The 22,511-nt window shown below is 39.7% G+C and overlaps 1 protein-coding gene and 1 long non-coding RNA gene across 3 annotated transcripts in view; one reads left to right on the top strand and one right to left on the bottom strand.

Moving 5' to 3' along the window:
* The first annotated feature begins 2,671 nt into the window (after window positions 1–2,671).
* Window positions 2,672–22,511, top strand: part of Ube3a (ubiquitin protein ligase E3A) — a 68,066-nt gene continuing 48,226 nt past the window's right edge. Inside the window, exons 1-2 of one of the 2 annotated variants that reach the window (XM_040733311.1) lie at window positions 2,672–2,723; window positions 17,942–17,986. In XM_040733311.1, coding sequence (XP_040589245.1) covers window positions 17,985–17,986 — 2 coding nt within the window. In that variant the 5' untranslated portion in view covers window positions 2,672–2,723; window positions 17,942–17,984. Of the gene's footprint in view, window positions 2,724–13,218; window positions 14,153–17,941; window positions 17,987–22,511 lie in introns of those variants that run through there. The other variant, XM_040733310.1, reaches the window with a different exon arrangement.
* Window positions 8,613–22,511, bottom strand: part of LOC121134747 — a 28,458-nt gene continuing 14,559 nt past the window's right edge. Inside the window, exon 2 of the long non-coding RNA XR_005871950.1 lies at window positions 8,613–9,656. This is a non-coding gene — a long non-coding RNA (uncharacterized LOC121134747). The remainder of the gene's footprint in view (window positions 9,657–22,511) is intronic.

Genomic DNA, 22,511 nt, shown 5'->3' with positions numbered 1-22,511 from the left:
TGTTTTTCAGACACCTTCTATTTATTCAAGAATAACTGAAAGTATCTTCACATTCTGCAAGTCATGTGCTTTACAGTCTAATGATCTTAATTATTGCTTGTATATTTTAATGATTTGCCAAGATAAATCCTTAAAAGGTTACATTTTTTACTGGCTCTTTCCTTAAAATACAGTGGTAGTTTCCAAATGAAGGTCTGTAATGGGAGGGAGAGATGAAAAAAAAATGACTGGATACTTTTAAAGTATCTTAAAATTTGACATTACAATAATGCTATTTATTATTATTTATTTCGGAATGGTTTGCATTCTCTCCCCCCTTGTTTTTTTTTTGTTTTTTCTTTTTAATAAATAGGCGTTTATATTGGGGAGATTATACACACACACATACACACACACACACACACACAATTTGTGTAAAGTCTAAGTAACGAAAAAAAGTACATTGCTACGTGGGATTGTTACATTTTCAGCACTAAATGATTAAGGCTTCATTGCTACGTGGGATTGTTACATTTTGAGCACTGAATGATTAAGGCTTCGTTGCTCCGCGGGATTGTTACATTTTGAGTCCTAAAAGGTTAAGCCATTCATTGCTACGTGCGATTGCTACATTTTGAGCACTAAATGATTAAGGCTTATCTAACACCATGTTACAAGCGGGATAAACCACTGGTCAGCCGGCCTTTTTATAATAATTTAGCGGCCATTGTGAAAGCCATTTGACGACGACGACGACGACAACCACCACCAAACTGGTTAAGTAAAAAAAAGGTCACTCGGGCACCATCATCAAGGCGCGCTGTTTTGTCGCAGGGCTCAGCCCTCGATAGACCCATCAACCTGAGGACAGATCCACGTGGGGTTCAGCGGGCGGGTCACTCCTCTCAGGGGGACAACCCACTGGGAAGGCAGCAAGGACCTGCGCTTTTTTTTTTTTTTAACCTTCTGGTATGGTAAAACAGTGACATCATATCCTGTGCTGGCAGAGAGGCCCGGGCTGGTGGTGACGACCTGGTGCGCCGAAAGCTTGCCCACTCTGAGCAACCCCTGCAGAGGCTTCACACCCGGGGCAGCTCGGGTGAAACCTGCCTCGGGGACGGTCAGCCCCAGCAACTGCACATTTCAGCTCCCCCACCTCCTCCTCCTCTGCCTCGGGCGGCTTTCCGCACCGATTAGCCCCGCCTAGCTAGCTGGCTAGCCCGGGTGGACTCTGTCCCGAGTCGCACGGGAGCAACACCGGACGGTGGGTCGGAGGAGCAAGGGGGACGGCTCAAAAAAAAAAAAAACAAAAAGCACCGCAAAAAAAAAAACAAAAAAAGCACCGCGTCTCCCTCCCAGCAGCCCTGTCGTCTCAAGATGGCGACAGCGCCTGGCAGGGTTCCCATTGAGCCCATGGGCCCCCGTCCCTCCCCTTCTCCCCACTCCTCCTTCCCGCCGGTCCCGCCTCCGAGAGGCCGCCGCCGCCGCCGCCGCCTTCGCGGCCCCAGCTAGGCGAGCGGCGATCGGGGGGCGGGGCCCGAGCGCGCCGCCCTGCCACGCACGCGCGGCCCCGCCCCACGCTCCCCCATCTCCCCCCCCCACTCCCGCCCCGGAGCCCTACGCCCTGCAGGGGCGGCGGCGCGCGCTGCCCGTCGGGATACCGGGCCCGCCCACCGAGTCCTCCGGTCCCCGCGCTGGGCGGCGCTGCGTAGCCTACGCGAGCGTCGCCCAAGATGGAGGCGCTCCTCTCCGGGCATCCTATAGGTGGACGGCGACGCGGCGTGGGCGGGGCCTGGGCCGGGGCGGAGCCGGTGGGCGGGGCCGGTCCCCTTCCCGTCCTTCCCTCCCTCCCTCCCTCCCTCCCTCCCTCCCTCCCGCGCTCGTTTCCGCGCACCGCGCCGGGCCGCTCCAGCCTTTGCGTCCCACCGCGCCTTCTTTTCCCCCCTCCTCCTCCCCGTGACGTCCTCCTCCTTCCTCCATTCCTCCTCCCCTCTCTATCTTCCTCCATACCTGCCGCGGGCAGGCGGGCGGACGGGCAGCGGCGGGCGGGCGGGCGGGCGGACGGACGGACGGGCGGCGGCGGCGGCGGGCGGGCGGGCGGACGGACGGGCAGCGGCGGCGGGCGGGCGGGCAGGCAGCGTCGGTGGCGCCGCCTCCCCACCCCCCCCACCCCCACTCTCCCTGCTTCCTCGCCTGGCTTCGCTTGCGCGCGCGCGGCGGGCGGACGGACGGACGGACGGACCCGAGCAGACAGACGGACGGACGGACGGACGGACGGACGCCTGCCCGGACCCGAGCGCGCCGCGACCCGCAGCGGCAGCCGCCGCCGCAGCAGGCGGGAGCAGCCCGCGGGAGCAGCAGCCCCGCAGCCGCGCAGCAGCGGCAAGCGGCTGTCGCGGAGCCGCCGCGGCAGCAGTCGCAGCAGCGACTCCCCGGTTGGCCTCAGGCGTGGCCACGGTCGTCCCGGCGGGGCCTCGGTTTCCTCTGAACGGAGGAAGCGCGGGTCCCGCATGAGCTCCGGCGGTGGTGGCGCCGCCAGCGACAGACAACCAGGCGGGGGAGGGCGGGCGGCGGCGGCGGCGGAGGCGGCCGCGAAGGCGAAGGCGAAGGCCGCCGACGACGACGGAGGCGGAGAGCCGGCCGCAGCAGCCTAAGCTCGGCGGCGACGGCGGCGGCGGCGGCGGAGGCGGCGGCGGCGGAGGCGGCGGCGGCGGCGGCGGAGGAGGCGGCGGGGGCGAGGACAGGTCAGTGCGGCCGCGGCCTTGCCCTTGTCGTCGTCCCTCGTTGTCCCCCTCCCCCGTGGGGGGCGCTCGCCTCCTTCTCTCCTCCTTCCCACCCCCCCACGTCCTCGCGGGTCTCCCTCTCCTCCTCTTCCTCCCCGGGCGGCCCCCGGGGGACGGCCCTCCCACCCGGGCCTCTGTGAGCCGAGGGCTTGGGTGGCGGAGCAGGGCTGTGCGGTGGGGATGGTCTAGGGTCGGGGGGGGCGGTGGCTGCGGCTGCTGCGGCCGCCTTTTTAACTGTCAGCGCCGGCCGAGCGCAGCGGGCAGGCAGGCCGGCGGGGAGGAGGCAGGCAGGCCGGCGGGGAGGAGGCAGGCAGGCAGGCGGGGAGGGTGGTCAAGCCGGGGTGGGGTGGCGTCTGGACATCGGGGCCTGCTCGCCCAGAGACGGGGTGGGGTGGGGGTGGGGCTGGATCTTGGATCTTGATGGATCGGACGGGCCCAGCCGCGGCCGCGGCTTCGGGCTTGCGAAGGGGGCCAGGCCTCTTCCTCCTCCTCCTCCCCTCCCTCCCCCTCCAAAGGGACGCCTCTGGGTGGGAAGACATATTTAGACGTGTGCTCGGTGGGGTTTTAGGACGGGGGTGGGGGCGTGTGGATTGGAGAGGGGACGGCGGATGGGTGAAGCGCGGCGCATCGAGCCCCGAGCATTGCGCGGTTGCCCCCCTTCCTCCCTCCCTCCCTCCCTCCTCCCCTCTCCCCAATCTTCCCCTCCTCCTCCCTTCCCGGTTTTCTCCCCGTGTGCCGCTCCCGATAAGAGTCCCGTAGTTGAACGTGAGTCGAGTGGGCTCCCCCCCACCACCAGAAACTGCTCTGTGGTATTTAAATGCAAACCTGTAAGCAGTTGGCCTCCCCCCTCCTCCTCCTCCTCCTTCTCCTTCTCTTCCTCCTCCCCCTCCCCCTTTTTCAGTTGAGAAAATGGAAAAGGACGTTTTTTTCCCCCCATCTTGATGCAGAGGCTTTTTTTTGTTGTTGTTGAAAGAGTCAGAAATTGGATGTGCTTAAATGCATTACCCCCTAAAGAGAGAAAAAATAATAATTTTAATGCATCTTTTCAGACTATAATTCTTTTCGAGGATTTTTTTCTCTCTTTTCCCCCACCTCCCCGCCTCCCCTTTGGCCATTTTTAAAAAATGACTTCTTATGAGCATGCTAAAGGAGAACAGTACAAAAATCTCTTTGGGATTGTGTTAAGTAGCTAATGTGCTGTTGCACATGTAAGCTAAATAGTATATGGCGTGTGTGATCCACGATTGTCTTCAGTCGTGAAGGACTGTGGGTATAGCTCATGATTTTGGGAGAAGCAGTGGATTATATGTCAGGATGTTTGGGAGAGCAAAGTGCTTTTGAAATAAAGATGACCTAAAGTTTAAGAAATACAGCTGTGAAAAAGCTACATACCAAAGACCCGTCACTACCAAATAAATCTTGTTGAATACATGGGAAAAGTGACATGGGAAGTGTTCACCTCACACCTTACATTAGTGGCTACTCATAAGATATCTTTGGCAAATCATGCAAATTTAGAATTTAGGAGAGATAGAAAATTTTTGTCTTGGCATATATGATAGACATTGCTTTGGTATTAGATTCTCCATTTAAATCAAGTCTGCTTACTGTGTTTGTAAGGAATGAATACCACATCTATGTTGCTTATAAGCCTTAAGGATGACTGTAAATCCTTAGATACTTAGCATTACAAAAAGCCTGTGCATAAAAATCTGTAACAAAAGAGAGCTTCCACAAATAATTTGCAGCCTATATTTTTTAGTAAGAAAGAGATACTACGCATAATAAAAAGGTGACTTGTGGCTTTGGTTTCAAAATCAGAATGTAAGCTGTGAAACACTTGTGTCAATATTTAACTTGCCTCGGTGTGTGGAGTAGGGTACACACACACACACACACACACACACACACACACACACACACACACACACACTCCTTTGGACATTGCCCCCATACCTGAGGAGTTTAACTTTATGAGGTTAGAAAAATCCCTTTTGCATGCAAATTTTGTAGGTGTCTTTTGTTTTTATTCCAGAAATTCACTCCCCCCACCACCTTTTTAAAATTTTTATTTCAGTTTGTTTTATTAGAAAAGGTCTTATGATATAGCTCTGGACGACCTGGAACTCTCCTGGCTCTGTCTCCAGGGTGCTGGGATTAAAAAGTGTACCCCAACAGCACTGGGTAGTGTCACATTTTATGGCTTTAAATGTAATTTCTACCTGAGACTAAAACTCTTCCCACTTGATTAGTCCTTTTAACAGCATTTACTGGGTGTCTATAATGTCTCTGACATGTAACATTAAAGTCAATTGTATATTTAAAACATTTATGTCAATCTCTTCTGTCAAATAATTTCTGTAGTAATTTGTTTTTCTCAGTTTTTATGAACATTATCCTCTAAATTGGACACAGCTAATTTTTTTCTGCTCAAGAGCTTAGAATAGTTTTTTGCAAATGTCATTAAAAACCTTAAATGGTTAGTAGTGTATTCTTAGCATTATTCTATGTAGGTTTATGTTTGTTATTAATGATAGCATTGCTTTTAAATGATTCTATATATATTAAGTGCATATGCAGCTATTAAAAACATCAGTGTTCTGATTTTTGAAAGTGGAAATGAATTTGCAAAAGTGGTCTTTTAAATACTTTCAAGCACGAAAAACCATGTGACAGGGGCCATATAAAATAGTCTTTAAAAAGTCTTTGATATTCTTTTCATTAGGATTTATTTTAATAAGAGTTTTGGATGCCTTTGACAGTTTTCTTCCTCACTGATAAATATAAAGACAATGTTAAGCCAGACATGGTGTCTCACATCTGCAAACCCAACAACAACTGAGAGAATGAGGCAGGATTGTGGCAAGGTCTAGGCTAGCCAAGACTGAGAGGTGAGTTGAGAGCATGTCTCAAATAAAAAAAAGTTAATGATTAGAGATGTGCTAAAATATGTAGTGGAAATAACTTTGCGGTTTATTTCTTTAGTTTCCCTTTTTTAAAAATTTACTTTTTCAAGACAGTGTTTCTGTATCTCTGGCTATCACGGAACTAACTCTGTTGGCGAGGCTGGACTTGAACTCACAAAGATCCCCTTGCCTCTGCCTCTGGGATAAAGCCCTGTGCCTCCACCACCCAACAGAGAAGTAGCTTTTTACTTAGAGCTTGATTTGATTTTTGCTGCGCCATGGTTTTATCTGTAAACACGGTGGTGAAGATACCCCAGCTGTGAGGATTAAAGACTACAGTGCCCAATGGGTTTTCACCTTTATGCTAGCGGCCTTCATACCCCGTGTTTCCGAATGATCTTTCAGCACTTTGTATATAGTGGTCTGTAACCAATAATGGTTCTATTACTTGTTTCTGTCTCATTGCGAGCTCAATCTTTAAGAGTAAGAACCTCTATTGTTTAGAGAATATTTTTCCAGATGCCTTTCTACTCTTCAGCCTGTTATCAAAGACTGTGTAGTTTACGTAAATTAAAAGACCCCCCCCCCACACACACACCTTAAGTAGAAGTGTGTATCATAGTTATGGACATTGAGAAGTGCTAAGATCAAAGGTAATTTCCACTGAAGACTTGAGTAGTGTTAGGAAAATTTGTTTAGCTGGACTGGAATGGGGATTGAGCATAGGGCCTGTCACACGCTATCCAAGTACTCTCCCACCTCTTTGTCCTCTTTGTACTTTTCATCCTCTCATTAGGCTGGCCAGGCTGTCTTAGACTCGCTCTAGCCTCGGCAGACCTGAGCTGGAAGCCCTCCTGTCTCATCTTCCATAGTTGGTAGATTGCAGGCCTATGCCACCATGTTTGGGTTGGACTGTGTCTTTGTGTTTCTGTTTCTCTCTCTATTATTTTTCTCTTTGAGATTTTATTTTATGAGCGTTTTGCCTGCATGTATGGCTGCACCACATGTGTGTGGTGCCTGTGGAGGTCAAAAGAGGGTGTTTGGCCTGCCATGACTGGGATGATAGACAGTTGTGAGTTGCCATGGGGTTCTGGGAATTGAACCCAGGTCCTCTGGAAGAGCAGCAAATGCTCTTAACAACTGAGCCATCCCTTCAGCCTCCTTTCCCTTCCCCTCCCACCCTTCCCTTTTTCCTTGGGACAGGGTCTCACTAGCCTCTGAAACCAGCTATAGAGACTAAACTGGCCTCCAACTCAGGTAGCCGCCTGCCTCTGCCTTCCCAATGCTAAGGACATGAAGACAGATCCTCCTAAAAGCCCCACCTTGTAATTTTGTCACCTCAGATTTTAGGTTTTTAGAGAAGCTTCAGGGGGATGTAAACATTGAGATCGTGGTGTAGAATACGTCTGAAATAGTTACTAGTGTATTGACTAGTGGTCAGCTAACATTTCTGAGTCTTATTTGAATACTCTGAACTGGACTGGGTTATATGGGTAAAAAATACAAAAACTTGTTTATCATTTATAGCGCATAACACTTTTTTTTTAAATGTGATATCTTGTTATGTTATGGAACTTAATTCTCTCTGCCCTTCTAGTCTTAAGGCATTTCTGTATGGTTAGCATCTCTTACATCTCAGCTCCAATTGTAAAGACATACTGTTGGTTTTTTGGGGGAGTGTGGTAGGAATACAGTCCAAATATATGTGTTCATGTCTTGGTTCCAGCTCATTATTCAATATCCAATTTATAGTATATATACATGTGTGTTGTGTGTAAAATAAAATATATTTACTCTGGTACTTGGCCTGTTAGTACTAGTTTTTGGAGAGTGATTATTCTAGCTTCTGATAATAGAGTCACAGCTTCTGTATTTTTATTTTCTTAACATGAGGAAATTAAAGAGTTAATTTTTAAGATGGTTTTCTTAAATTCACGTAGGGCCAGAATCAGTTTGGAGTCTCTGGCTCCCAGGTCAGGAGTCTACATTTATTGGCAGGGATTCTATCCTGTCTGTTTAGAAGAATAGTTCAATTTACTTTGTAATTGCCCATCTACTTTTATGGAGGTGTGTATTTTCCATAATATTAATGAAAGGTAACTCTTAGAAGATGGCATAGATAGGGCTTTTATTCTTTCTAGGGATAGATGTCAAATAAAATAGTATTAAATAGAAATATTGATATTTTCTCCAGGTGTTTGAAATACTTGAAGATGCATTATTCCTTCTTAACAAAGTGACTTGTTGGTAAATACATACCAAATTTCTTCTCATGTTTTCATTTAATTTCAAAATACTAGTTATAGTTCCTTGATTTCAGTTGCCTATCACAAGTAAACTAACTGGATAGTAATTTGGAAAGATTATTAGTATTAGGACTATCTACAAATAAAATAAGGTTAGTTTTTTTAAAACAATTTTTATAGAGGTTCAAGGATATGTCATGTATCTCTATTATTATCTCTTTGTCTTACTTCCCCAAAGTCACACAAGAAATAGTAGAATCTCGGAGGTTCAGTGGTTCAGGAAACAAAAACGACCTGGGACTATTGAAATAAAGGAAATTTGTAGTAGAAAGGGTCATGGAACGTGGTTTTCTGTTAACTTGCTACATGTTAAGCATTTTAAAGAAATAATATTTGGGGATATTTTTATTTTTTTGTTTATTTGGTGTGAGACGAAGGTTATGCAGTCCAGGTTGGCATAGAACTGACTGAGGGGGTAACTTTGAACTCGTGACCTTCCTACCCCTTTGAGTGCTGGGATTGCAGGCTGGGCCTCCTTAACCAGTTGCATTTTCAATATGTGAATTTATTTCAGATGTGGCACTTACATTTAACATGAATAATAACTTTTAATTGCTAGTGCTATTTAGTTGCCAAACTGAATCCCTGTAATTTGCTCTACTTGTCCTGTTTTATTACTTAAATGAATGGCAAGTAAATCATTTTTATGAACAAGTTTTATGAGTGACAGTACCACACTAGATAGACTCATTCTTGAAGATCCATTGTGGCAAATATGAGTAGGAGCTTGCATTAAGAAATTGCATTTGATTTATGGAAGAGAGACCTATGTAGGTCTTAGCGAAGCTGGCGTCTTTGTTTGAAGTAAAAGCACAGAAGTGTATAGATGTTGAACATCTGTGACATGAGCAGGATAAAATCTTCCTTGTGTTGCATGTCCTGATCTTAGCCTCTCAGTGCAATTTCAGAAGTTGGTCTTCTGGACCTGTCAGCATCATTTGAGCAGTGTAGCACAGATCTCATTATGTTGATAGAAATCAAACATTCAAAAACGAAATACTTCAAATTTGGTTTTGCATTGCTGGGGATGGAGTGCTGGGCCTTTAACATGCTAGGTAGGATATCTACCAGTGGTCTACAGCCCCAGTTTGAAAAAAATATTTTAAGTTCTTTGTATTGCGGAGCCTTGTAGATCTTCTCCAGTTGGTGACATGTTGTATGGGATGGAGGTAGTAGCAGTAGTAGTTGTTTGAAAAGAATCAAGCTACATAGCCCGGATATACTGTACCTGATTGTATAGTCCAGGCTACCTTGAATTCTTGGTTGTGTGCTTATCCCTCCCAAGAGGCTTTATTTCTTGGTGATTTATTTATTTACTTATTTTTTTTTAAAGACAATGTCTTATATAGCCCAGGCTCGTCTCAATTCCTTGTAGTTGAGGATGATCTTCGCTTCTTATCCTTCTTATCCTCCCTGCTCCAGTGCTGGGTCTATTGCTGTGAACCACTGTTTCTTATTTATACCCAGTGCATACATGTTCAACTCAAAATGTTCTTGTGGGCATTTAAAGCAAGTAGTTCTGCACACACATTACACAGCTATGGCCAGAGTGAGGTTGGTGTTGTTGAATGGTCTTTTTCGTGTAACAACTTCTGTCTTGTATAAAAGAGATGATGGCTTGTCCACTTGAGACTTCTAAAGAACTTTCTTGCAAATGTGAGAAAGTAGTCTTAGAATTGTCTCTGTGGAATGAAAGCATAACTCCTTTAGCTTTATAGTCTGTGATGTAAAATAAGTTCTGATGCCCCTAGTGATATGGACAATATAGATGATAATATAACATCCCAGCTACATACATATGTACCATTCAGTATGAACAAACTTCATATTTTGTTATTTTCATGCACTCTATTGTCCTTTCTTAAACCCATTCATTGTATTTTTTAGTTGACACCTTTAGTAACGCTAAGAATTTCTACTCATTATGGTTCTAACACTCCACCTATTATTGGATGTGAAGGGAAAAGATGAAAGGCATATTCGTGCTTTTTATATAAAGCTAGTATGTCATAAAGAGAAGCAGGTTATCCCCTGCTTATTAGTATTTTTTCCTTAAGGTTTCTGTTTATTGTGTGCCCCTTAATGTGGATATGTACCCTATTTGCTAACCATACAATATACCAAAAATAAGGATATTTTTATTTTTATTTGGGACTTTAAAAATGATGCTTTAGAGTACCTATTGTATATTATGTGTACTAATTGATAAATCTTATTTCAGGTAAAGATAATATTTATCTTGCTTTCAAAGTAAGCTGACAGTGTATCTTGTGTTGCTGATGGAAAATTCACTAAGAAAATCCAAATCCTGAGTTTCTAATAATTGAAAATTTCCACTTGTAAATGTTGTTTTATTCGCATTCTCTCTGTTAGTATTTCTCACTGATCTTGTAGCATATTGTATAGCTTTTTAGTTTGGAGATGGGAATTGGAAATTAAAGTTTGGGAACCTAAAGGAGGAATACACCTTATTCTGTAGAGTGGGCTATATAATTTTTGAAGAACACATAAACATAATAAGAAAACCGAACTAATTTTAGTCTTTTATACATATAGAACTTGGTATCTGTTCTTCAGATCATGTGTAATTACTGCCTGGTACATTATGTTTTTTATTATTTCAAAAATGAGGTTTTGAAATTTGAGATTTAACTGTGTATAGATAATCTTCTGACCCCATTCTGAAAATTTCTCTTCATTTTTTTCTAAATGAAACATGAACTTAAAAACAGTTGTATTTTTGCAGTGGACTATGTAGGTAACTTTTCCAATTGAAATTAAATGTTTACTCCCATATTTAAGAGTCTGTGAGAACAGTAAATGTTTTCTTGTGTACATGTTTTGCATTCTGTATCGTTTTTCTTCTCCGTTTCTCCATCTTTCCCCTCTTTCTCCCTTCCTCCACCCTCTGTCTCCCTCTTCCTTTTGTATTTCCCCATCCATCTCTTCCTTTTCCTTCTGCAGATCTAGTCATTTGTAAAGGCTGATAAATGAACTACTTTCTAGTTTGTGCAAGTCTGGTTTAGGATATTTGCTACAGGCTACATGTAAGTATGATAATGAATAATCCTCTAGGCTGGAGATACAAAGTTAAGCAGATGTAGGCAGTACTAGATCAGTACTGGACAACTACTAAAGACCTTCTGAAGCCTCACTGTAACTGTTGATATGCCTGTGCTGAATTTGATAAGGCATTCTTAGGAAAGTTGGAAGTGTGTGCCTGTGTTGTATATATGCTTTCCATCTTGTTAATTCATGACAAATTTTGAGAAATTGAGACTGATTTCTCTTTTTTTTAGTGGTCAAGATGCAGTAGTTCAATTATTTAGACACTTATTTTGTGCTTAATATTGTCATGTAATAGTTTCATTTATTCATTTATTCACTCTGTCTGTCTGCCTGTCTGACTGGTTCTGGGCACTAAACCCAGGGCAAGCTTCTATTATTATTTCTATTACTATCATTATGTATGATATGTATTTGGCCATGGGAGTGCCACACTATGTGTGTGGAGGTCAGAGGATAATCTGGTAGAGTAAGTTCTCTCTGTCAATGTTAACTTTGGCCCCAGGGATCTAACTCAGGTGTTAGGGTTATAAGGCAAGCAATTTGCCCACAAAGCCATCTTACCAGTCCTACATCTTTATCTTATTTGGATATTTTTCACAAAACAGGAAGATTGGGTCACCCAATTCTACAAGGTCCCAGGGGGCTTGTTTTTAGCTTGGACATTGTATACTCTTGATTTCTTTTACTTTTTAAACCATATGTTATAAAATATTTAAAGCATTTTGTAAATAATATAGCAAAAATCTACTTAGCTACAACCCAGGAATATATGAATGGCATATCATGCTTAAGACTTTATAGATGTGTTTTGTGTATGCCTGTCATCAGTTTACATGATTTAATTCTTGTTATGTTTTTGAGATAAATATGTAGATGCATTCAGGTCTGTTATATTTTCTTTTACTCTTCTGTGATATTCCATTATATGGATATCTAAATAGTATTGGATCCCACTGCTTATGAATATTTTGGATTGTTTCCTGTATTGTTCTTAGGAATGATGCCACAGAGATTTTTCTTTTAATACTTTTTTTGCACAGGTTTTTCTTCAGGGAAAATTAAAGAAGTAAGGTTGCTAGAGTATCGGGTATATCTTGAACTTGTTTAGATGTGGCCAAATTCTTATGTAAATTGAATTTGCTAGCATATGCTTTATCAGCAAGCAATGTATGAACATTTTTGTTGTAGCATCTTTTCCCTGTATTTGGAATTGTCAGATTTTAAATAATGACATCAAATGCCATCTTGTTTTGTGTTCGCTTTAATTCTGAGTGGTTGGCAAAATGGTATGAGTTTCATGATTTTTTTTTTTTTTGCACATTTCATTTTATCAAATTTAAATTAAAAATCCTTTTGGTACTGGGGATTGAAATCCATGGCCGGCTGTATGTTTGCTAAGTAATTTTCTTTGTGTCTTATAATTTTCAGAAAGACACGTGGGGTTAAGATACTGTATACAAGGTTCATGTTGACAAGGACCTTGAGAACTATCTTATCGAAACTTTCTGTTTTAGAGTGCATTCAAGGAATGCTTCCAGAATATGAATAAAATAGAATGTTATGTCTACTGTAGCATTCTGTCTTGGTATAAGATCTTCAGTCTCAGTTTATAATATGGAAGTCATGCTTCTCTACTATTTACATTTCATATTATCTATTATTATTTAAGGGTTTTTGGTATAGAACATTTATTTTGGTCCATCTGAAGAGAGTTGGGAGTCTTTTTTTAATGAACAATATAAAAAGTTAGTGGTGCTAACATTGAGTTACATTTTTCCCCAATTTTTTTCAGATGTCACTTGGATCATCTCCCATGTGTTTTATTTTCATTTGATTTGCCTTACTTTTTTTCTTTCTTTGTACCAGTGGTTTTATTTGTAATAGCTTCATATACATCTATGAGTCTTGGCTCTTCTTGGACCTTTTTCTTTACAATACTGTAAAACCAGTTCATCAAGTTCCTTTGGATATGTTATACCATATCCTTTTGTGTGTGGCATCTTTATTTCTTTCTTTTCTTTTTTTTTTTTTTTTTTTTGGTTTTTCGAGACAGGATTTCTCTGTGGCTTTGGAGGCTGTCCTGGAACTTGCTCTGTAGACCAGGCTGGCCTCGAACTCACAGCGATCCGCCTGCCTCTGCCTCCCAAGTGCTGGGATTAAAGGCGTGTGCCACCACTGCCCGGCTCTGTTGTGGCATATAATAGTAATTCATTCTTGTTTTTATGGAGATTATCTGTTCAGTCAGCTGATAGGTAATTGAGTTGCTTCCAGTTTTGGTTGTTAGTGTGTTGTGAATATATGTTTACAACATTTGTTTTGAACATACGCTATTCTCTTGAGTATATATGTAGGCATGAATCAGCTGAGCCATAGAGTAATTATTTAAAAGTAGACGCACCTTTAAATGTTTCTCAATGTGCCTATGTTAAAAAATTATTTTACTAATCATGTGTGAAGGTTCCGCTTTCTTTATTATTGTTGCTATTATTGTTAGTCTTATAGTGTCTGTTTTGATTATGTAGACCTAAAGTCGGTGGAATGTAAGGGTACTGTTGATCACTGTACTTTGTGTAAACCATATAAACATTGAAAAGTAGAGATTAAGTATCTTTTAGAAAAGCCTGGAACCAGATGTGTTTCAGATTTAATAATTTTTCAGATTTTGGTATGTTTCCATAGACTTTACTGGTTAAACATATCTAATCTGACAATGCAGAATCTGAAATGCCAATAAATCCAAACCTTTTTTGAGTTGTTGACATGATGATTTAAAATCTTCTAGATTTTGGAGCAATCTTACTTTCTCAAGTAAAGAGATCTTTTTTTAAGAAAACAGTATACTGGAAAATAGTTCATAAAGGTTTTCCTATGATAATTATTCTTCTAAACATTTTATATTGACAGCTCTTTGAAGCCTTGAAGATTATGATTTGAACGATGAATTGGGTTTATGTTAGTGTTCTAACTAAAGGTTTGTTTAATTTATTAGAATTATTAAGCCTACGTTCAGATCAAATTAGCAGCTAGACTGGTGTGACAACCTGTTATTAATCAGTGAATCAAAGCTGTTATCACCCTGATGTCCCCGAATGGCCACAGCTTGTAAAAGGTAATTTTGAATGCTATTTTTACAGTCTTTAAAAGGCTGCCATTGTAAAGTGAAATATTGCTAAGAATAGAGGATCTAAGAATTGAGCCATTTCTCCATTTAATATTCTTTCTATGGCATTTATTACAGAGAATTTCTTACCTGCCTTTCCATTCATGAAGATAAGTAGTCACCAAAAACCTATTCTTCTATATAGATAAATAAGAAAGTCTTTCTCAAAATGTTTGAAGATTACATTATGAACAGTTTAAAAATATGTGGAAAGTGCCTTGATTAATATTTTTCAGTGGATTTTTTTTTTTGGTGGTAGAAGTTTAAATGACTATAGAACTGCTGTGCCTTTAGTAAAACTAGTCTACTCTTTCTCCTCGAGTTATAGTGGAGTTAAAGGTGGGCCTTTACATACTTAAAAGGGCGGATTTGTTAGCTCATGTTGTACTGTTCAGATTATAGGGTGTTTTGTGATCATTTTCTGAATTCAAATTAGTAGCTAAAATTGATACTTTTAAGACTTTTCTCACCAGTGTTACTAGTTGTGCTTCAGTTTTCCATTTCCAATTTTATTTATTTATTTATTTTTTAATTCTGGCAAACTTTAGGATAACTTGGGTCAGTAGTTTTCTTTTTAAATTTTGGATGGTTTTACATTTTGAATTTGGTAAAATAAGAACCATCTACTGTATTCTTATTTCCAATTCATTGGCAGTAAAGAAACAATAAACTCTTTTAAGAACCAAAGTACAGCTTTGGACCTGTTAGTAGGCATTGTATATGCTCATAGTTTTGAGAGTTTATTCTAGTTTTAGGGTATATTTTAGTAACTTAGAATACTGTTGAAGTAGTCTGAGAGTGGATATTATTCAGATGTATACAATTATCAATAGCATTTTTCTGTTGTGTATCTTTACTTTTTACTAAAATAAAACTGTAGTTCGAATAAAAGCAGCCTATGCTATATCTAAGATACAGAGAATAATTTTAGGAAAATAATCTTTGAATTCTTTTTTACTCTGTTCTTTCTGGATTGGGTTGTTTTAAATTATTAATTGGGCTTAATGGTGTTTAATAGTTCACTCTAATATATGTAAACATTAGAGTTCTAACTATATATATATGTGCATATATATATATATAATACTTTATTGGCATTATGATGTTGGTTTTCACATATTCTGTTTAGGGAACAAAAATTGGGAAAATAGCTATAGTTGGTCATTTGAAAATATATTTGCTCTATAGCACATTTTAGGATCTTGAAACTTATATTCTCCTGAGATACCTTTTATTCCCCTGTCTTCCTCTTAAAATTTTTCTATATTTTTTTCCTCATCATTTCCCAATCTTTAAAAATTTTTCCCTTTCCTGTTCATTTAGAATATTTTGCTTTATAGCTGTCTAAAAAATTCTAATTTGCCTTTCTGATATCTAACAATTTTACTTATTTTTTCTTTTTCAAGCCAGCTTTACCTCACAGTCTAACGTCAGATGTTGGAGGGGCACATTAAAAACTGAGTTAGCTGGTATCTGTGGGTTATCATCGTGGTTTAGTTCTTGTAATCCTTTCGTGTGGGATGTAAGTTTGGAAACAATCTTTGGGTACTTATCTAAGGCTGGTGGAGACCAGGATGTCTCATGATTTGCTTCTTCACTGTGGGGAGAGGGTGGAGAAGTGTTGAATTTGTTATCACTACCAAGCCTCGATTTTCAGTTCATACATAATTTTGTGTTAAACAGAAAATATAAATACATTACCAAGGAAATCTAAAATATTTGAGCTTTGGGGTCTGCTTTTAATTAAGGGTGCCTTTCCCCCTCTTTATGTGCTTGTGTGTCTTGGAGTCTAAATGAATTGCAGAGTGTTATTTTGAAGGTCTAGCAAAGAAATGAAGTGATTTTTTTTTACACTAGAGAAATGTATATAGTAATTTTAAAGATTTTTTTTATTTTAAATTTTACTTCTTTACTTTATGTGTATATGTGTTTGTATGTATGTATGTGTACCACACGTCTGTCTGGTGCCCACAGAGGCCAGAAGAGGGCATCAGACCTGGGACTGGAGTTACAGATGGTTGTGAGCGACAGTGTGGGTGCTCGGAGACACACCTTGATTGTCTGGGAGCAACCAGTGCTCTTAACCAGTGAGCCACCTCTCCAGCCCCTAAGTTGAGGTTCTTTGTTAAAAATAACTTCCATAACTATGAGCCAAAATTAACGTTTTCCTAAACTTTTCGTTTAATTTGGAAAGTCTGAAGTCAGTGATAAATTCATAAATCAAGTCTTCTTTACCAATTTTAAAATTTAACTTAATCTTTTTTTTTTTCCTAACCCATTCTGGGAACTTGAAGTGTTAGAAATAGGTATTAAAATCAGTTCCCTTTAGCACATTGACTTTTGTGCTGGATAGTGGTGGTACACACCTTTAACCTCAGCATTCAGGAAGCAGAGGAAGGTATCTCTGTGAGTTCGAGGCCACCCTGGAGTACAAAACAAGTTCCCGGACAGCCAGAACTACACAGTAAAACCACATGTCAAAAACTAGAAACCAAAAAACCAAACCAACACAAACTGATCCTCACACACATTAATGATTTATAAAAATTAACTAACTGATTTTTAAAAAAAATTTTATTTCATTTCTGTGATGCAGTGTCTCACAGTCTAGGCTGGCCTCAAAATAGGTATGATCTTAGTTTGGCTTTCTGAGTACAGGAATTACAGGAAAGTACTGTTGTGCTCAGCTCTGGAATTACCCATGCTAGGAATAGGGAAAATTGCCTTATGTTCCAACCCAATAAAAATGGGATGCTTAGCCGGGCGGTGGTGGCGCACGCCTTTAATCCCAGCACTCGGGAGGCAGAGGCAGGCGGATCTCTGTGAGTTCGAGGCCAGGCTGGACCGACAGCCTCAAAAACAATACAGAGAAACCCTGTCTCGAAAAAACCAAAAAAAAAAAAAAAAAAACGGGGTGCTTCTAGACTCTGTAGTGGTATGCGTTTTCTATATTAGCTAATATACTAAAAATAAAGAAAATAACCAGCTGTGAAAGCTGAAACTAGTTTACAGTTATCTAGCAAATATAATAATCCACATACCGGCTGATGACAGAGAAATGTTTCTTTGGGAAATCTAATTTCCTTGTTGGGCCACAGTAATCATGATTAGAATGGTACATAGCATTTAAATATCTTAAGATTTATATATACTATTCTATTTTAGTTGAATTGCCTAGAGCAGAAGCTGCCAGAATCTTTTTAAGGGACCTGTGTAGTATTTTGGTTTTGGGGGGGAAACCTGGTCCTTTCTGAAAGTACTTAACCTTACTTTCTCAGTATACATAGTGTTCCAGTACATGTCACTGTCTCAGTAAAACATTACTTACAAAATAAGGTGATTATTCCACACCTGGTGTGTTCGCCCAGGTCACAGTTTGGTAATACTTCATTTAATTTCAAGACTGAATACCAGTTTGTTAATGCCGGCAACCCAACTCGACAGAAAGTTACAGTTTTGTTTTCATACATGTTTCACTTTTTAAATTATTGTGGCTTATGCTGATTTGATAGTAGTATAATGATTCCAATTTCTTTTTAGAAAAAGCATCAAGATTTTTAAAGTTTGTCCTTAAACGTGTTATGGCAGTCTGATCTGACCACTTTGTTTTCTCATTTTTAAATTTTTTAAAAATACCCTTTCATGAGAACTTAAGTCTTGCTTTCAAATTTATCTTCCCTAGTTAACATTTCTATCTCGTTGAATTCACTAACCTTTGTCCTTAATTACGTTTTACAGATCACCAAGAGAATCCCAGTCTGAGGACATTGAAGCTAGCCGAATGTAAGTATAACTTGGTGCAGGCTATGTTTGTTTTAAGTTGCCCTACACTGCTTTATTTCTCAATACCTTCCAGGGTTAAAATTAAAAAAATAAACAAACCCTAAATAAACCAATAAAATAAACAGAAAAATGTAAAGTTAAATCTAGAACTCCCCTCTTTCCTCTGGAAACCATTAGATGTCTCATGGTAAGTTGATAATTGCATATGAGATTCTGAATTCTAATGTTTTTGTGTCCTTAGCAGTTGTGGGTGAATAGGAAAATGACAAGATTCAGCCATCTTAGTGCCAACTATTGAGTAATTTTTAACTAATGAAAACAAGATTGTTTAAATACAACCTCTGCTGTATTTAGTTCCTACCTTCTGAAAGAGCACAAACAGATAGTTTTCATTACCGAGATAGAATTGTAGTTGGGTTACAGTGGGAATACAGAGGAGTGCCAAACCGTGCAATAGAAATCTAGTGCAGATAGAAAAATTGGCATAACTGGATAAAACTAGGTTCCATCTGAAATGTTACTGGGAATTAAGCAGCTGAAAGTTTGACTAGTTTTCTAGGCAGTCATGCTCAAGATTCTGAAGCAGGACACTTGAGAACAGGGAAGAGTGGGGAATTGAGGAATGAAAGATGGCGATAAGAATCATAATACAAGGGATTAGGCCAGACTGTGGCAGTGGCTTGGTGACTACAGCACCTGCCTGGCAAGCATGAGTACTGGAGTAGGGGCAATGCGGCTGCTAGATTGGCAGAAATGGCAAGCTGTGAATAGAGTGAAGAGGATGCCTCGGTAAATAAAGAGCAGTTGATGCAGACACTAGATGTCCAGCCTTTGATGTCTGCATATGCCCCTACATGTGTGTTAACGTACCTGTGCAAATGCACAGTATACTCACTCTGAAATTAGACGGAGGTGAACATAGATATGTGGAGTTGTGTTTAAGGATGTGATTGAAATAGCCAAGGTTTTCCTTACTGAAAGCAGATTACATCACTTTAAATGCTTATGTACATTGTGAATTCCAAGAAATGACTGTGAAATGACTATGAAGTATATTCTTTAAATTTATATGACCATGTAACTTTAAAACAATTATAAAATGTAGAAAATTTACTATTTGCTGTTTGAGAATATGCAATTCAGTGGTATTGTGGTCATTAATGCTTTTTAGCATTTATTATCAGACCTGTTTGTATCTTACAATGCTGAAGCTCTGTATGCATTAAATAGTGACTTGTTATTCCTACCATGACTGCATCTACAATTCTGCTTTTTGTCTGAATTCTGATGCTTCTAAATACTTCATGTAAATGTGGTCACAACAGCTTTTTTTTTTAAACTTGATTGGCTTATTTTACTAAACACAGTATCTTCAAAGTTCATTCATGTGTGCGATATACTACAACGCCCTTTTGTTTTTAGGCTGAGTAATTTTGCTTGCTTATATATGCTGTATTTTGCCCATCTATTCATCTGTTAATGGGGTATTTCTGTGTTAGCAATTGTGAATTATGTTGCTATAAGCATGGGTCAATTTTTTGAGACCTTATCCAAAATTCTTTTGGGTCTATATCTGAATTGTAATTATTTGATCATGGTAATTATGTTTACTATTTTGAGAATATACCATGCTGTTTTAAACAGTAGGTATACCATTTTATTTATATTACCTGTAATAAAAGCATTATCATTTTTCTACAACTTGGCTGGTGTATTAAAATTTCTTTGGAAAATAGTAGTCATCCTAATGGATGTGAAGTAGTATTTTAATTTATTATAGTTTAGTAACCAAGTAGCGTTTTTTGTTGATTTTATTCTTAAAAAGAAAACAAGTTTATTTTATATACTTAGATAGCTGCCAGTATGGCAGAAACTGAAGAACTGCCTTCCTCGTTTATCTCTCATTTATTTATTTATTTGGGCATTCATTCATTCATTCTTTTTGAGGTAGCCCTGGCTGTTCTGCTACTCTCTTTGTAGACCAGGCTGACTTCAAGCTCAGAGACTAACCTGCCTCTGCCTCCCAACTGCTGGGATTAAAGATGTACACCACCATTGCTGGCCCCCCATGTACCTTTTGATGAAAAACACTTTAATGGTGTTTTGTGAAATACTGTGATTAGAATAATTGGATTGGGACTAAGTATACTAAAACCTTAAGATAGCTTGGACAGGGTTGGGGTAAAGAAGCAGATTAAATGTTGTAAGTTTTATACACTGCATGGCCAGCTGAGTTTAGAAACCTCATAGTGCTTGCAGTTTTTAGAGACTTCTCTTGTAGCCTCTAATGAGTAATATTTTAGGGTGAGTTTTAGCAGAATAGATAGCACAGACTGTGGTTAGTAATGTGTAGAGAACTCTTTTAGCATTAGAGCATTTTAGGGTGAGTATTAGCAGAATAGATAGGACAGACTGTGGTTAGTGAAGTGTAAAGAACACTTTCACTATTCCTGATGGCGATGGTTGAGAATGTTTTGCCGTCACAAGATGCTAAAGTGTAATTCAGTCACTTTTTAGATAAAGCCCAGATCTAATGTCTTAATTGTTGAAATCCACTAAACATTTGAAGAACTAATAATAATATTTTTCAAGCTTGGTCAAAAAAATTTTGAAGGTTTCCAAACTATTTTTATGAGTCAATTATTACTCTGATATGAAAACAAAAGAAGAACTCTACTACTGTAGGCTAGTAACAGAAATTCTTAAGAAAGTAATAGCAAGCTGAATTAAACAACACATAAGTATTATTCACCATAATTAAGTGGGATTTATCTTAGCCAGGTAAAGGGGTGTATCCTTTTAATCTCAGTACTCAAGGGGCAGAGGCAGATGAATCTCTCAAAATAAAGGCCATCTTGGTCTGCAGAGCAAGTTCCTAGGCAACTGGAGCTACACATAAAAACCCTGTTTGGAAAACCAAAAAAAAAAAAAAGAAACAACAAAAACAACGAAAAACAAAATCCAAATATGTCTAACTACAGGTACCCTATTTCCTTACTCTAAGTCAATTACCAGCTGGCCATTCTTGCAGAAGAAAGAACAAAGATGATCCTGAGAAAATTTGGTTTGCATAAATAGAAGAATGAAATTATGTACTTAGTTAATATCCGTTACAACTGTAAGTTACTATATAGAAATATATAGCTAAAGGAAATAACAGTGGTGCGTTGAAAAAGATACCTGCATTTCCATGTTGATTAATGCAGAAAGAAACCATTGTTTGTCAGTGGGTAAATAAATAAAATTTGGTATATTTGGTGCTGTAATATTTAACCATTAAAAATTATCTGAAATCTTATGTTTGTGTCAACATGGATGAAAATGATGATCCACATTCCATGAAATAAGTCAAGCACATAAAAACAAGTGCTGCATGTTCTCACATGTATGTAGAATGTAAAACCATTGCTATTTACAGTGGACTAGATGATAGTCACAGAATACAAAATCAAAAATGGATACAATTTAGTCCAGAAGACCTGTTGTGTAACATGGTGACTTACTAATGTATGTTTTATTGACTATCACTAAAAGTAAAAGTTTAAGTATTCTCGCAAAAATGCTGTGTATGTGAGGTGATTTTGCAGTTATTTGTCAACAAAAATAAAAATTTTGGAAAAAACATCTGTGTCTTCATATATCAAAATTATTGCATGAATGAAAATTTTTAACAAATTGATAAAATTTCAATAGGTTTTTAATATATTTAAGGTAAAGGAGTAATTGTTGGAAATAGAGATGCTAAAATTCTTTTATTTTAAGAACTGGAAATAATTTTGGGATTTTTATACTGGGATATAACATGCACACTGATATTGATGTCACCTTATTGGTGACATAATAGAGTAGAAAAAAAATGTCCTTTAGCATATGAGCTTAATAGAACAGGAAGGAAAACCAGAAGGTTTTCAGGTAGATTATATGAAAGCTGCATGTTAGAAATTTGTGCATTTAGGATTTTTACAATCCTGTTTCAAAATTAAAAAAAGAGAATCTATTTTTCTGGGCATATTGACTCACTCTTATAATCCTAGTACTTGGGAGGATGTATAGGATTAACTTCACTCATATAATAAGACCAAACTATGCTCCATGAGACTCTGGCTTTAAATAACAGCAACAACAACAGAAAGCAGCTGAAAACAGGCCAAGGAGTCTGTTCAGTTGGCATAGTAACTGCTTTAAAAGTCCATGGATCAGATTCTTAGAACATATGCAAAACTCTTAGTGGAGGGGCAGAAATAGAATAACTGTTGAAACTCATTGTTTATGCAGACTAGACGACTCAGTGCACTTCCGGTTTACTGAGAGACTCTCTCAAAAGCTAGGTGTGGAGCAATAGAAGATGAAGTCTGAATTGATTTCTGATCACCAGATCACATGTATGGGTATACATACCTGCACATGTATGCACACATACCCCCCTCTGCACATACAAACAGAACTGAGTAATCCAAAAGTAGGACTGTTATTTGTATGCCCTTAATTTCCTCAAACCTTTTTTTTTTTTAATAGACCTTTGCAT

Source organism: Mesocricetus auratus, unplaced genomic scaffold (assembly GCF_017639785.1).
Source record: "Mesocricetus auratus isolate SY011 unplaced genomic scaffold, BCM_Maur_2.0 Super-Scaffold_100030, whole genome shotgun sequence".
In the NCBI taxonomy this organism is placed as follows: Eukaryota; Metazoa; Chordata; class Mammalia; order Rodentia; family Cricetidae; genus Mesocricetus; species Mesocricetus auratus.
Note: the sequence above shows the minus strand (reverse complement) of the source record. Positions and strands in the feature narration are given on the sequence as shown.